The sequence below is a fragment of the Ranitomeya variabilis genome, chromosome 2, assembly GCF_051348905.1.
Source record: "Ranitomeya variabilis isolate aRanVar5 chromosome 2, aRanVar5.hap1, whole genome shotgun sequence".
Taxonomy (NCBI): Eukaryota; Metazoa; Chordata; class Amphibia; order Anura; family Dendrobatidae; genus Ranitomeya; species Ranitomeya variabilis.
This window is the reverse complement of record NC_135233.1, coordinates 1,114,132,884-1,114,146,629: the sequence shown is the minus strand read 5'-3', so window position 1 is coordinate 1,114,146,629 and position 13,746 is coordinate 1,114,132,884. Positions and strand designations below refer to the sequence as shown.

The window sequence follows — 13,746 nt, the reverse complement described above, 5'->3', positions numbered from 1 at the left end:
TCAGGTAAACGCTAGTGTGAAACTAGCCTAAGTGTGTAACAGTACAGACACAGAGTGCTATTAACTGCATGAAGTGTATGAGAACATGATGGAGGAACCTGATTATGGTTGAAGCTTTCTGAATAGGCCACACAGGGATAGTTAGTTTAATGCGTTGAGGCGGTAGGCCAGTCTGAACAAATGCGTTTTTAGGGCACGCTTAAAGCTGTGGGGAGTGAGTGAGATGCAGTGGGGGAGGGAGGACAGTGCCTGGTATGAGGGGATTGGCAGATAATTTCCTGTCGGATGTGGTCACTTTTTTCTTTGATGATGTAATTTGGCAGATCGTCAGCGCATAGATCTGTGGTTGGGGCCTGCTCTCTTGGGTTGAGTAGGGACTGGAAAGTGTCAAAGGGACGTTTACGATTATTTGACAGTGAGGTGATGAGGGTGTTGAAATAGGTTTGTTTGGAGAGGTGAAGGGCAGAGTTGTATGTTTTTAGCATGAATTTATAATGGACGAAATCTTCGGGTAGATTAGATTTTCTCCACAGTCATTCGGCGCACCTGGAGCACCGCTGATGGAAACGTGCTTGCAGCGTGTGCCATGGTTGTCGCCGTTTGTGCCGAGTTGTTCTATGTATAGGAGGTGCAGCTTCATCCAGGGCACTTTGCAGGGTTTCATTGTACTGTTTCAGTGCAGAATCAGGACATGAGATGGAGGAGATTGGGGCCAATGAGGACTGCAAGTTCTTCATAAGTTTCTGGGTGTTAATGGCCTGTATGTTTCTATAAGTGTGGAAAAGTGGGGGCGGGGCGGGCCAGACACGAGGGCGGGCCAGACACGAGGGCGGGCACAAGGGCGGACAAGACACGAGGGCGGACGGGACGGGGTGGGCACGAGAGAGGGAGGGGGAAGGGCCGGACACGAAAGTGGGCGGGGTGGAGATGAGACACCTGCTCAGGAATCTGTAGCCATGCCCCGTCCAAGCTCCTCCCACTGACGGAAACTGACGGAAAAACGGCAAAAAAATGCGACATTTCAAAGTGTTTAAACACAAAGCTGCAAATTCATCTTCCTGAATCAGCGCCGAAGTCTCCAACAAGGAAGAGCCGCCGCCACAGTGTTCGCTGCCACCTCACCTCACTTAGCGGCCGAGGGTCCTCCGTACAGAGAAAGCAGCCTACACCGACCGCACAGCAACAACGGAAGGACCTGTGCTGACGTCACGTGACCAGAAGAGGTGGAGTTCTGAAGAAACTACGGTGACGTCACCTTCACAGGGGGCGGAGCTTAGTGGAAGCGTTGTGGGGCGGTTGCTGTGGAGACCTGAGAGCCCCGGCAATCCTGGGACTTGTAGTTCTCGCGTTTGTCGGCTCCGCTGTTGTCTCGGTCTCCTCAGTCTTCCCTCACTGATCTCAGCACTGAGCTCCGCACCCATGTGTGCTGATCCCTCCCCTGACGAGTGTTGACCCCTTTGCCCCAATGATCCCCCGTCCTGAGGATCCTGAGGAACGCCGCTCCCTCTTCTCCCACCCTGAGAGCACTAATCCCCGCCCTGAGGAGCGCCGCTCCCTCTTCCCCCACCCTGAGAGCACTAATCCCCATCCTGAGGAGCGCCGCTCCCTCTTCTCCCACCCCGAGAGCCCTAATCCCCGTCCTGAGGAGCGCCGCTCAATCTTCTCCCACCCTGAGAGCCCTAATCCCCGTCCTGAGGAGCGCCGCTCCCTCTTCTCCCACCCTGAGAGCACTAATCCCCGTCCTGAGTAGCACCGCTCCCTCTTCCCCCACCCTAAATAAAAGTGATTTAGGTTATGTTCACACGATCCTTTTTTTGATCCTTTTTTTTTCAGGTCCTGATTTGGAAAACCCGCAGTGCAAAACTGCACTGCTGATTTTCCTGCAGTTTCTTCTGCAGATTCCTCTGCGGGTTTTCAACAGCACTTTCCTATTGGTGCCTGTTGAAAACAGGAGCTGAATCCGCAGAAAGAAGTGACATGGTACTTCTTTTTTTCTGCAGGCAAATCCTCGCGGATTTGCCTGAGAAAAAAAGGATAGTGGGCACAGCGGTTTTTGTTTTCCATAGAGTAACATTGGACTGTACCCTGCATGGAAAAAGGACCTGAAAAAAAAAGGATCAAAAAAAGGATCGTGTGAACATAGCCTTAAACATCAAACTCACTTATAAACATGGAAGGAGCATAGAGTTCCTGCATGTTAATATCGACGTCGATAGCAAAGGATATATATCTATCAACATACAGAACAGAACACCGTCTGCAACAAACTCATTGCTTCATGCAACCTCCTCCCATCCACCTGCTTCTATAACAGGAATACCAGTAGGACAGTTCCCTAGAGTAAAAAGAATCTGCGCCAACCCCAAAGGCCGGCGTCACACTCAGCGTAAGACAATACGGTCCGTTTTTTACGGCCGTAATACAGCGAAAGGTTCCCAAAATAGTGATCCGTAGTCAGGGTGTGTCAGCGTATTTTGCATATGGCATCCTCCATATGTAATCCGTATGGCATCAGTACTGCGAGATTTTCTCGCAGGCTTGCAAAACCGACATCTAATGGATTTATGTGCTCAAATGTTCGGTAAAAAAAAATAAAAAAAAATTATATATATATATATATATATATATATATATATATATATATATATATATATATATATTCTGTATTTATATTTAATTCAGCGCGATATATGTGAAGACACGGTATTTCAATTGCCGGCTTTTCATTCTCCTTCACAAACCCGACATGATTACATACAGTAAACCATGTCATGACCCCTTTTTTTTGCATATTCCACACTACTAATGTTAGTAGTGTGTATGTGCAAAATTTGGGCACTGTAGCTGCAAAAATAAAGGGTTAAATGGCGGAAAAAATTGGCGTGGGCTCCCGCGCAATTTTCTCCGCCAGAGTGGTAAAGCCAGTGATTGACGGCAGATATTAATAGCCAGGAGAGGGTCCATGGTTATTGGCCCCCCCTGGCTACAAACATCTGCCCCCAGCCACCCCAGAAAAGTCACATCTGGAAGATGCGCCTATTCTGGCACTTGGCCACTCTCTTCCCACTCCCTGTAGCGGTGGGATATGGGGTAATGAAGGGTTAATGCCACCTTGCTATTGGAAGGTGACATTAAGCCAGATTAATAATGGAGAGGCGTCAATTATGTCACCTATCCATTATTAATCCAATAGTAAGAAATGGTTAATAAAACACACATTATTACAAAGTATTTTAATGAAATAAACACACAGGTTGTTTTAATATTTTATTGCTCTCTCAATCCATTTGAAAACCCTCACTTGGCAAAATAATAAACGCACAAGATACATACCCTCAGATGAACCGTCACGTCCCACGAGGTAATCCATCTGAAGGGGTTAACTCAATTTAGAGGCAGGAGCTGCGCTAAGGGTACTGTCACACAGTGGCACTTTGATCGCTACGACGGTACGATCCGTGACGTTCCAGTGATATCCATACGATATCGGTGTCTGACACGCAGCAGCGATCAGGGACCCTGCTGAGAATCGTACGTCGTAGCAGATCGTTTGGAACTTTATTTCGCTTGTAACCAGGGTAAACATTGGGTTACTAAGCGCAGGGCCGCGCTTAGTAACCCGATGTTTACCGTGGTTACCAGCGTAAAAGTAAAAAACCAAAAAAAAAACCAAACAGTACATACTCAAATTCCGGTGTCCTTCAGGTCCCTTGCCGTCTGCTTCCCGCACTGACTGACTGCCGTAAGGCAGTGGCACAGCACAGCAGTGACGTCACCGCTGTGCTGTGCTTTCACTTTACGGCCGGCAGTCAGTCAGTGCGGGAAGCAGACGGCAAGGGACCTGAAGGACACCGGAATGTAAGTATGTAGTGTTTTTTTTTTTTAAAACTTTTACGCTGGTAACCACGGTAAACATCGGGTTACTAAGCGCGGCCCTGCGCTTAGTAACCCGATGTTTACCCTGTTTACCCGGGGCCTTCGGCATCGTTGGTCTCTGGAGAGCTGTCTGTGTGACAGCTCCCCAGCGACCACACAACGACTTTCCAACGATCACGGCCAGGTCGTATCGCTGGTCGTGATCGTTGGAAAGTTGCAGAGTGTGACAGTACCCTAAAGCACTCGCTCGTGTCAGTAATCCCCGGGGAATGAAGGAAATCTGAGTGATCTGTACTTACATTGAGTTGCGGTGAGGCGCCCTCTGGTGGATGAACTCATATGAACTCGAGCGTGGGAACTTTTCCAAGGCTGCAGTTCATGAGTTCATCCACCAGAGGGCGCCTCACCGTGACTCAATGTAAGTACAGATCACTCCGATTTCCTTTCATTCCCCGGGGATTACAGGCACGAGCGAGTGCTTTAGCGCAGCTCTTGGCTGTAAAATAATTAACCCCTTCAGATGGATTACCTCGTGGGACGTGACAGCTCATCTGAGGGTATGTATCTTGTGCATTTATTATTTTGCCAAGCGAGGGTGTTCCGGATGGATTGAGAGAGCAATAAAATATTACAACAACCTGTTTGTTTATTTCATTAAAATAATTTTTAATAATGTGTTTAACCCTTTCATACAGTTGGATTAATAATGGATAGGTGTCATAATTGACGCCTCTCCATTATTAATCTGGCTTAATGTCACCTTACAATAGCAAGGTGGCATTAACCCTTCATTACCCCATATCCCACCGCTACAGGGAGTAGGAAGAGAGTGGCCAAGTGCCAGAATAGGCGCATCTTCTAGATGTGCCTTTTCTGGGGTGGCTGGGGGCAGACGTTTGTAGCCAGGGGGGGGGGGGGGGGGGGCAATAACCATGGACCCTCTCCTGGCTATTAATATCTGCCCTCAGTCACTGGCTTTACCACTCTGGCGGAGAAAATTGCGCGGGAGCCCACGCCAATTTTTTCCGCCATTTAACCCTTTATTTTAGCAGCTACAGCGCCCAAATTTTGCACATACACTACTAACATTAGGAGTGTGGAATATGCAAAAAAAAGGGGATATGAGATGGTTTACTGTATGTAATCATGTCTCATATCATGTCGGGTTTGTGAAAGAGAAATGAAAAGCCGGCAATTGAATTACCGGCTTTTCACCAACACCGCTGCGTATTTCTCGCAAGTCACACTGCTGGTCCGTGTGGAATCCGTATTTTTCTCGCCCCCATAGACTTTCATTGGCGATTTTTTGGCGCAATACGCTGACAAACGCAGCATGCTGCGATTTTGTACGGCCGTAGAAAGCCGTATAATACTGAACCGTAATATACGGCTGATAGGAGCAGCCCCATTGAGAATTGTGCCGTTTGTTTGGCGAGTTTTACGGATGTATTTTCTGCGCTCTTACGTCCGTAAAACTCGCTAGTGTGACGCCGGCCAAAAATTGTAAATCTCAATCAGAAGACCTAATTGATTGGTTTAAAGAAAGAAGTTATACTCAAAGAAACATTAGGAGAGGATGTAGAAAGGCGGTAAGTACATCACCGAATTACTTACTATATGGTGAGAAGGAAGCACAAGAAGAAAAATATCATCAAGTTTGGATGATTACAACATATCACAATAAATGGCCCCAGTTCAATGGATCCCGTATGGAAAAAGGTTTCACCTGCAAAAACCACTGGTGTTAGCAAGTTGATAAAAAAAAATCTCCGGGATCTGCCAGTACATGGTTTATATAATTCGACTCGTTCAAAGCTGAATCCTGCAAAAACAGTAAATGCTGGTTTTTCCCATCCGGCACATGCAAGGTGTCAGAAAATAGGAAGGGGTCCTTATTACTTCCATTACACATACAGAGCTCTCAGCTGCAGTTTCCTGTGCCTGCCAGCACAAGGCTGGAATTCTAAGCCACTCTTTCTCCCACTCCCCTGCTATATGGTGGTAATGTGAGACTAGCTTCCAACACCGCTGAAGAATTTTTATGGCTTTGAGCTGCAAGCAGGTCTTTCTACACGCCTCATTCCCCCCTCCCATCTGGTACTGGATAGAACTGGTACAGAAAGCATGAGATTCTATTGTTCTTTTTAGGGGCATGTCTATTGGCACCGATCAGGGCTAAAGATATAAGAATTATATATTCTGGATGTCCATCTAGGGATCTATAACTCCCTGAAATCGCTAGAAGCTAAACCCAACGAGTGCAAAGGGCGGGTTTCTCTATAAGCAGGTCATGTAATTACACCGTGTTTACACCTAAAAGAATCCCCCTGATGTGGGGCACATCCTGATCATTCGTATAGAAGATTCATACAGCGAGCTAGGCATAAAAATAGTCACTTTAACACTAAGTAAAGGGGAGGTTTCAGCCTGTAAGTGAGGTCACCAAAGGGGGAGTGCCTGGGTTTTAGGCTAGGAAATATGCGAGTGAAGCAGCAGTCTTCACATGTCTTTGTCTGGGGTCCTGCTGAGAGAGGGGGGAATGCATCTGGATATATGCTCGTCTTTCCCCCACAGCACACAGTCAACCATCATATGATATGACATAACGAAATGTAAGTGATTTTTCAACGTTAATCCCATTTTATTTGTAATTGTACTGTACATATGATAATTGCCTTCTTTATAATATCTTCTTATACTTCTGCAAACACGGTCTACTTTTTTGGAGTAAAATATAAAATTATTAGCTTGTCTCTCCTTGCTCCATAACGTACGGTCACGTCCTCTGAAGTGAATTACGCTACTAATCTGGGTTGGCTCCGGTCTCGTTAATAATTAAGAAATCGTAGCTGGTGGAAGCAGGATGTGTCCTGTGCGGTTGGGAGTCTGTGTAGCGACCGGCGGCGTTGATAATTATTGTTCCCGCCTGAGTGAGAGTAGTTATATCACCCTCGCTGCAGCGTGCCCAATAGCCAGTATATAGAAGGCAGCCTTTCTAGCGACTAATTATCCTAGGTCCAGTACCCTGTCTGACCTGAGGGTAAGGGGGGCGCCAGAGATCTGCAAATTCCAAACCGGAACTGGGAAGCGGTGTTATGGAAATTTGGCTTGGATAAATCTATCCCTGTGTGTGCTGCGGCCGTTCCCAATAAGAGTATTTTAAGCGCTCATCAAGAATGAGACTGTACACTATGGTGACAGAACAACATTCCATCAATACTGATGGTTTATTGTACATACATGGTTTTACAATTGCATATAGAAAGGGGTGGTTAGTTAATTACCATACTGTCAAGCTCCTCTGTTATTGGTTATCTAAATATATATGGAATATTGTGATTAATGCACATATGAATGCTGATCAAGCAACTAACGTGTAGCTGTCTCCGTTTTTTGCATCTAGGACAAAGTTGAGACATCTGATCATCACTTAGTACATCTGGTGCTGTTCCGCTTTTGCCTAAAAAGCCTTAAACAGTCTGCCTGGCTTATATCAGTATGTCAGCCATTTTAACCCCTTAAGCTCCAAGGGTGGTTTGCACGTTAATGACCGAGCCAATTTTTACAATCCTGACCACTGTCCCTTTATGAGGTTATAACTCTGGAACACTTGTATAGATCCTGATGATTCAGACAATGTTTTCGCATGACACATTGTTAGTGGTAAAAATTTCTTTGATATTACCTGCGTTTATTTGTGAAAAAACGGAAATTTGGCGAAAATTTCGCAATTTTTTAACTTTGAATTTTTATTCCCTTAAATCAGAGAGATATGTCACAAAAAATACTTAATGAGTAACATTTCCCACATGTCTACTTTACATCAGCACAATTTTGAAAACAAAATTTTTTTGTTAGGGAGTTATAAGGGTTAAGGCTATGTTCACACGTTCAGGATTTCCATCCTTTTTTTTTCCTGACTGAATCTGCAGGTCTCTGCAGAAAACGCAGGTGCGTTTTTTGTGCGTTTTTGGTGCGTTTTTGGTGCGTTTTTTGGTGCGTTTTTTAGTGCGGTTTTTTGTGCGTTTTTTTATGCAGTTTTCTCTGCAAATTGTCTGTGTTTGACACAAATAAAGCTTTAACTGCAGTGGGGGAAAAAAAAAAAAGAAATGATGTCATTTCCTTGTCCAACCCTTTTCTTCTTCCATCCTCCATTTTGGGACTAAACACCAAAATGAGTGGACGTGTTTTGAATGACAGCGCTCCGCGTTTTGCGCCGCATGCGTCACTGCAGCGCACGCATCCGGGCGCAGAGGACGCAGCAAGTTGCATTTTTGCTGCGTCCAAAATCAATCAAAAAAAGGACGCATGCGGCGCAAAACGCAGCGTTGTGCATGCGTTTTGCTGCGTTTTACTTTGCGTTGTGTGTTGCGGCGCCGACGCTGCGGCGCACAACGCAAATGTGAACATAGCCTAAGTGCCACGTATTTCAGTGCCACGTGCCACGTATTTAAGTGCCACGTGCCACATATTTCAGTGCCACGTATCTCAGTGCCACGTGCCAGTGCCACGTGCCACGTATCTCAGTGCCACGTGCCACGTATTTAAGTGCCACGTGCCACGTATTTTAGTGCCACGTGCCACGTATTTAAGTGCCACGTATCTCAGTGCCACGTGCCACGTATTTAAGTGCCACGTGCCACGTATTGTAGTGCCACGTATTTAAGTGCCACGTGCCACATATTTAAGTGCCACGTGCCACGTATTTAAGTGCCACGTGCCACGTATTTCAGTGCCACGTGCCACGTATTTAAGTGCCACGTGCCACGTATTTCAGTGCCACGTGCCACGTATTTCAGTGCCACGTGCCACGTATCTCAGTGCCACGTGCCACGTATTTAAGTGCCACGTGCCACGTATTTTAGTGCCACGTGCCACATATTTAAGTGCCACGTGCCACGTATTTCAGTGCCACGTGCCACGTATTTCAGTGCCACGTGCCACGTATTTAAGTGCCACGTGCCACGTATTTTAGTGCCACGTGCCACATATTTAAGTGCCACGTATTTCAGTGCCACGTGCCACGTATTTCAGTGCCACGTGCCACGTATTTAAGTGCCACGTATTTCAGTGCCACGTGCCACGTATTTCAGTGCCACGTGCCACGTATCACGTATTTCAGTGCCACGTATTTAAGTGCCACGTGCCACGTATTTAAGTGACACGTATCATGTATTTAAGTGACACGTATCACGTATAAGTGACACGTGTCACGTATTTAAGTGACACGTATCACGTATAAGTGACACGTGTCACGTATTTAAGTGCCACGTATTTAAGTGCCACGTATCCCACGAAGATTTTCCATGGAGAACAGACACATCCAGAGATATGTCTGCTCTCCACGGATGCAGCAACACACTGACAGGAGCCATAGTTCCTGTCGGTGTGTCACTGCGCATGCGCGAGCGAGTTTACCGGCGGTCATTGACCCCGGCACTCTCGCTTAACGGCAGTGCTGCGTGGGAAAGTTCAACGCAGCTGTACTGCTGTTAACCGAGACGCCGGAGTCATTGAGCTCCGGGACAGTACGCGATACACTGCTAGGAGCTTCGCTCATGGCAGTGTATCGCTGGAGAGCAGCCGATCGGCGTGGGACACTCGTTTTATGGATTCTGCGGACAGGGAGTATGGATTTGGTTTATTATTTTGGGATTTTTTCCTGGAGGATCGAGGGCTTCGCCTACAAGTGTGCTGTTGGTGAGTATATACTCTATGTTATGTGTTGTATGTACTGTACTGTGTGTCATGTATGTGTATTGTGTGTAGGTGTTTGGTGTAACTTTACCATTGTGCTAAGTCGCCGGACACAGGGACAACTCTCCCATCCTAATACCGGATGGGAGTAGTAGTCCATACGGCGACTTAGCACAATGGAGGCACTAGCGTCGCATGGGGACACGCACACACACACGCATACACACACACACACAGACACACACACACACATACACACACACACACATACCAAATCAATCAAACGGCCGACACGATCCCCATGCGACGGTACGCCTCCATGTCTCTCCGCCCACGCACTTCCGGCCCCGCACTTCCGCCGGCTTCCCCGCACTTCCGGCTGCAGCGGTTCTGCACAACAAACCGCAGTAAAACCCGCAGATATATTTTTGATCTGCGGGTTTTACTGCGATTTTGACCTCACAATGGAGGTCTATGGGTGCAGAACCGCTGCGGTTCAGGAAGAAGAATTGACATGCTCCTTCTTTTTTCCGGGAGCTATTCAGCACGGCTTTTTTTTTTAAATTTCCGGACCATGTGCACAGTGTGTCCTGTTTTCCATAGGGTACAGTGTACTGTACCCTGCATGGAAAACAGCTGCGGAACCGCAGCGGCAAAACCGCCGCGATTCCGCGGTAAAAAACGCACTGTGTGAACATGGCCTAAACCAGCAATTTCTCATTTTTACAACACCATTTTTTTTTTTTAGGGACCACATCTCATTTTAAGTCATTTTGAGGGGTCTATATCATAGAAAATACCCAAGTATGACACCATTCTAAAAACTGCACCCCTCAGGGTGCTCAAAACCACATTCAAGAAGTTTATTAACCCTTCAGGTGTTTCACAGGAATGTTTAACCCCTTCACCCCCGGAGCTTTTTCCGTTTTTCTCTCCCCTCCTTCCCAGAGCCATAACTTTTTTATTTTTCCGTCAATATGGCCATGTGAGGGCTTATTTTTTGCAGGACGAGTTGCACTTTTGAACGAAATCATTGGTTTTAGCATGTCATGTACTAGAAAACGGGAAAAAAATTCCAAGTGCAGTGAAATTGCAAAAAAAGTGCAATCCCACCCTTGTTTTTTGCTTGGCTTTTTTGCTAGGTTCACTAAATGCTAAAACTGACCGGCCATTATGATTCTCCAGGTCAGTACGAGTTCAAAGACACCAAACATGTCTAGGTTATCTTTCACCTAAGTGGTGAAAAAAAAATTCCAAACTTTGCAAAAAACAGAACAAAACAAAATTGCGCCATTTTCCGATACTCGTAGCGTCTCCATTTTTCGTGATCTGGGGTCGAGTGAGGGCTTCTTTTTTGCGTGCCGAGCTGACGTTTTTAATGATAGCATTTTGATCGCCCGTTATTACATTTTAATGCAATGTCGTGGCGACCAAAAAACGTAAATCTGGCGTTTCGAATTTTTTTCTCATTACGCCGTTTAGCGATCAGGTTAATGCTTTTTTTTTTTTTATTGATAGATCGGGCGATTCTGAACGCGGCGATACCAAATGTGTGTAGGCTGGGGTTTTTTTAATTGATTTATTTTGATTGGGGCGAAAGGGGGGTGATTTAACCCCTTCATGACCCAGCCTATTTTGGCCTTAATGACCTTGCCGTTTTTTGCAATTCTGACCAGTGTCCCTTTATGAGGTAATAACTCAGGAACGCTTCAACGGATCCTAGCGATTCTGAGATTGTTTTTTCGTGACATATTGGGCTTCATGTTAGTGGTAAATTTAGGTCGATAATTTCTGAGTTTATTTGTGAAAAAAACGGAAATTTGGCAAAAATTTTGAAAATTTCGCAATTTTCACATTTTGAATTTTTATTCTGTTAAACCAGAGAGTTATGTGACACAAAATAGTTAATAAATAACATTTCCCACATGTCTACTTTACATCAGCACAATTTTGGAAACAAATTTTTTTTTTGCTAGGAAGTTATAAGGGTTAAAATTTGACCAGTGATTTCTCATTTTTACAACAAAATTTACAAAACCATTTTTTTTAGGGACCACCTCACATTTGAAGTCAGTTTGAGGGTTCTATATGGCTGAAAATACCCAAAAGTGACACCATTCTAAAAACTGCACCCCTCAAGGTGCTCAAAACCACATTCAAGAAGTTTATTAACCCTTCAGGTGTTTCACAGCAGCAGAAGCAACATGGGAGGAAAAATGGGTATTATACCTACCGATAATTCGGTTTCCAGGAGTCCATCCTGACAGCACTCCGGAGGACGTCCTCCTCCTCCTTGCAGGGACAGGAAACAACACGAGAGGTTAAAAGGTCCCACTCCGCCCCCTTTCCTTTAGTGTTTTGACAAGTACCACACCATGGATAGATACCATTTGAATTTTTATTTAACCAAATCATATTTACAGCATATGACATAGTATACATAGGGGGGGAAGTAACGGTGCTGTCAGGATGGACTCCTGGAAACCGAATTATCGGTAGGTATAATACCCATTTTCCAGGACGTCCCCCTGACAGCACTCTGGAGAATACCAAAGAAAACTCCTTTAGGGTGGGATAACTGCCTGGAGAACCTTTCTCCCAAATGACATTTGCTGTGTTGCTAACACGTCTAGTTTGTAGTGTTTACAGAATGTGTTCGCACTGGCCCATGTTGCGGCTTTACAGATTTGTTCTAAAGATGCCCCTGCCCGTTCAGCCCATGATGCTGAAATGGCCCGAGTGGAATGAGCTTTTATTCCCATAGGACAATCTACCCCTTCTGACGTATAGGCTTTTGAGATAACTGTAGTGATCCATCTAGCTATAGAGGTTTTGGATGCTTTTTTACCCCTATTTTTACCTCCAAACAAGATAAATAGATTGGGATCTTTTCTCCAAGTACTAGTGGCCTCCAAATAGTCTAGTACTGCCTGTCTAACATCAAGAGAATGTAAGGATTGTTCTTTTGTATTAGAGGGTTTATTGCAAAAGGAGGGTAGAATTATTTCCTGATTTCTGTTTTGTACTGAAGCCACTTTGGGAATAAATGATGGATCTAGTTTTAAGATTATATGATCCTCACGAACCTGGAGGTACGGATCCCTAATTGACAGGGCTTGTATCTCCCCTACTCTTTTGGCCGTTGTAATTGCTACCAAAAAAGCTGTTTTCCAAGTTCGTATTGCAATGGGCATGTCACCTTTAATGGTAAAGGGATCTTTACATAGGGCTCTGAGCACTAAATTTAAATCCCAAGTGGGAGATATTTGTCTAAACGTGGGACGTAATCTCTGGATTGCTTTTACAAATCTGATTACCCAAGGGTGAGAGGCCAATGGGTAATCCAGGAATGTGCTAAGAGCCGAAATTTGCACCTTAAGGGTACTAGGTCTCAGCCCCATATTGAATCCAGATTGGAGAAAATCCAGAACTCTGGGAACATCCGGGTTTCCCGACGTCTCGGCCAACCTGCCACCCTTCATACAGAATTTCTTCCAAATCTTGTAATAAATAGCTGAAGTCACTGGTTTACGACTTGCTTGGATTGTTGAGATGACTTCATCCGATAATCCCCGCGATTTCAAGATGTCCCTCTCAGGATCCACGCTGAAAGGTGTAATCGTTCCGGGTTTTGATGTAACACCGGCCCCTGATGAACGATGTCCTTCCATAGGGGAAGTCTGATTGGACTGTCTGTTGTCATTTGTCCTAACAATGGAAACCAGCTCCTTCTTGGCCAGAATGGCACCACCATCAGCACTGTTGCTTGGTCTTCCTGAATCTTTCTGAGCACTCTCGGAATGAGTGCTATTGGAGGGAATGCATAAGAGAGTGGCTCGACCCATGTTTGACTCAAAGCGTCGACTGCTTCTGGCATGTCCATAGGGTTGAGGGAATAGAATCTGGCCACCTTCGAATTTTTTCTTGTAGCGAATAGGTCTATCCTGGGAGTTCCCCAATGATGACATAATTGGTGAAAGATTTCTTGATTTAATTCCCATTCTGTCGGACAGACTTCTTTTCTGCTCAAATAATCTGCCAGGACGTTTTGAGATCCCTCTAAGTGGACTGCTGTGATCGACAGGACTGTGTTCTCTGCCCAAAAAAATATTCTTCGTGCCAACTCTTGAAGTGGTTTGTGTCTGGGACCTCCCTGATGTCTTATGAAGGATA

General features: G+C 45.4%; 1 protein-coding gene across 5 annotated transcripts in view; it reads right to left on the bottom strand.

Annotated features, from left to right (window-relative positions):
• Positions 1-13,746, bottom strand: part of LOC143808873 (uncharacterized) — a 623,474-nt gene that overhangs the window by 593,576 nt on the left and 16,152 nt on the right. The window contains exon 1 of one of the 5 annotated variants that reach the window (XM_077292016.1): positions 5,603-5,910. The exons of 3 other annotated variants lie outside the window; for them this stretch is intronic. In XM_077292016.1, the coding sequence (XP_077148131.1) occupies positions 5,603-5,664 (62 nt within the window). In that variant the 5' untranslated portion in view covers positions 5,665-5,910. Of the gene's footprint in view, positions 1-5,602; positions 5,911-13,746 lie in introns of those variants that run through there. One more of the 5 variants, XM_077292021.1, reaches the window with a different exon arrangement.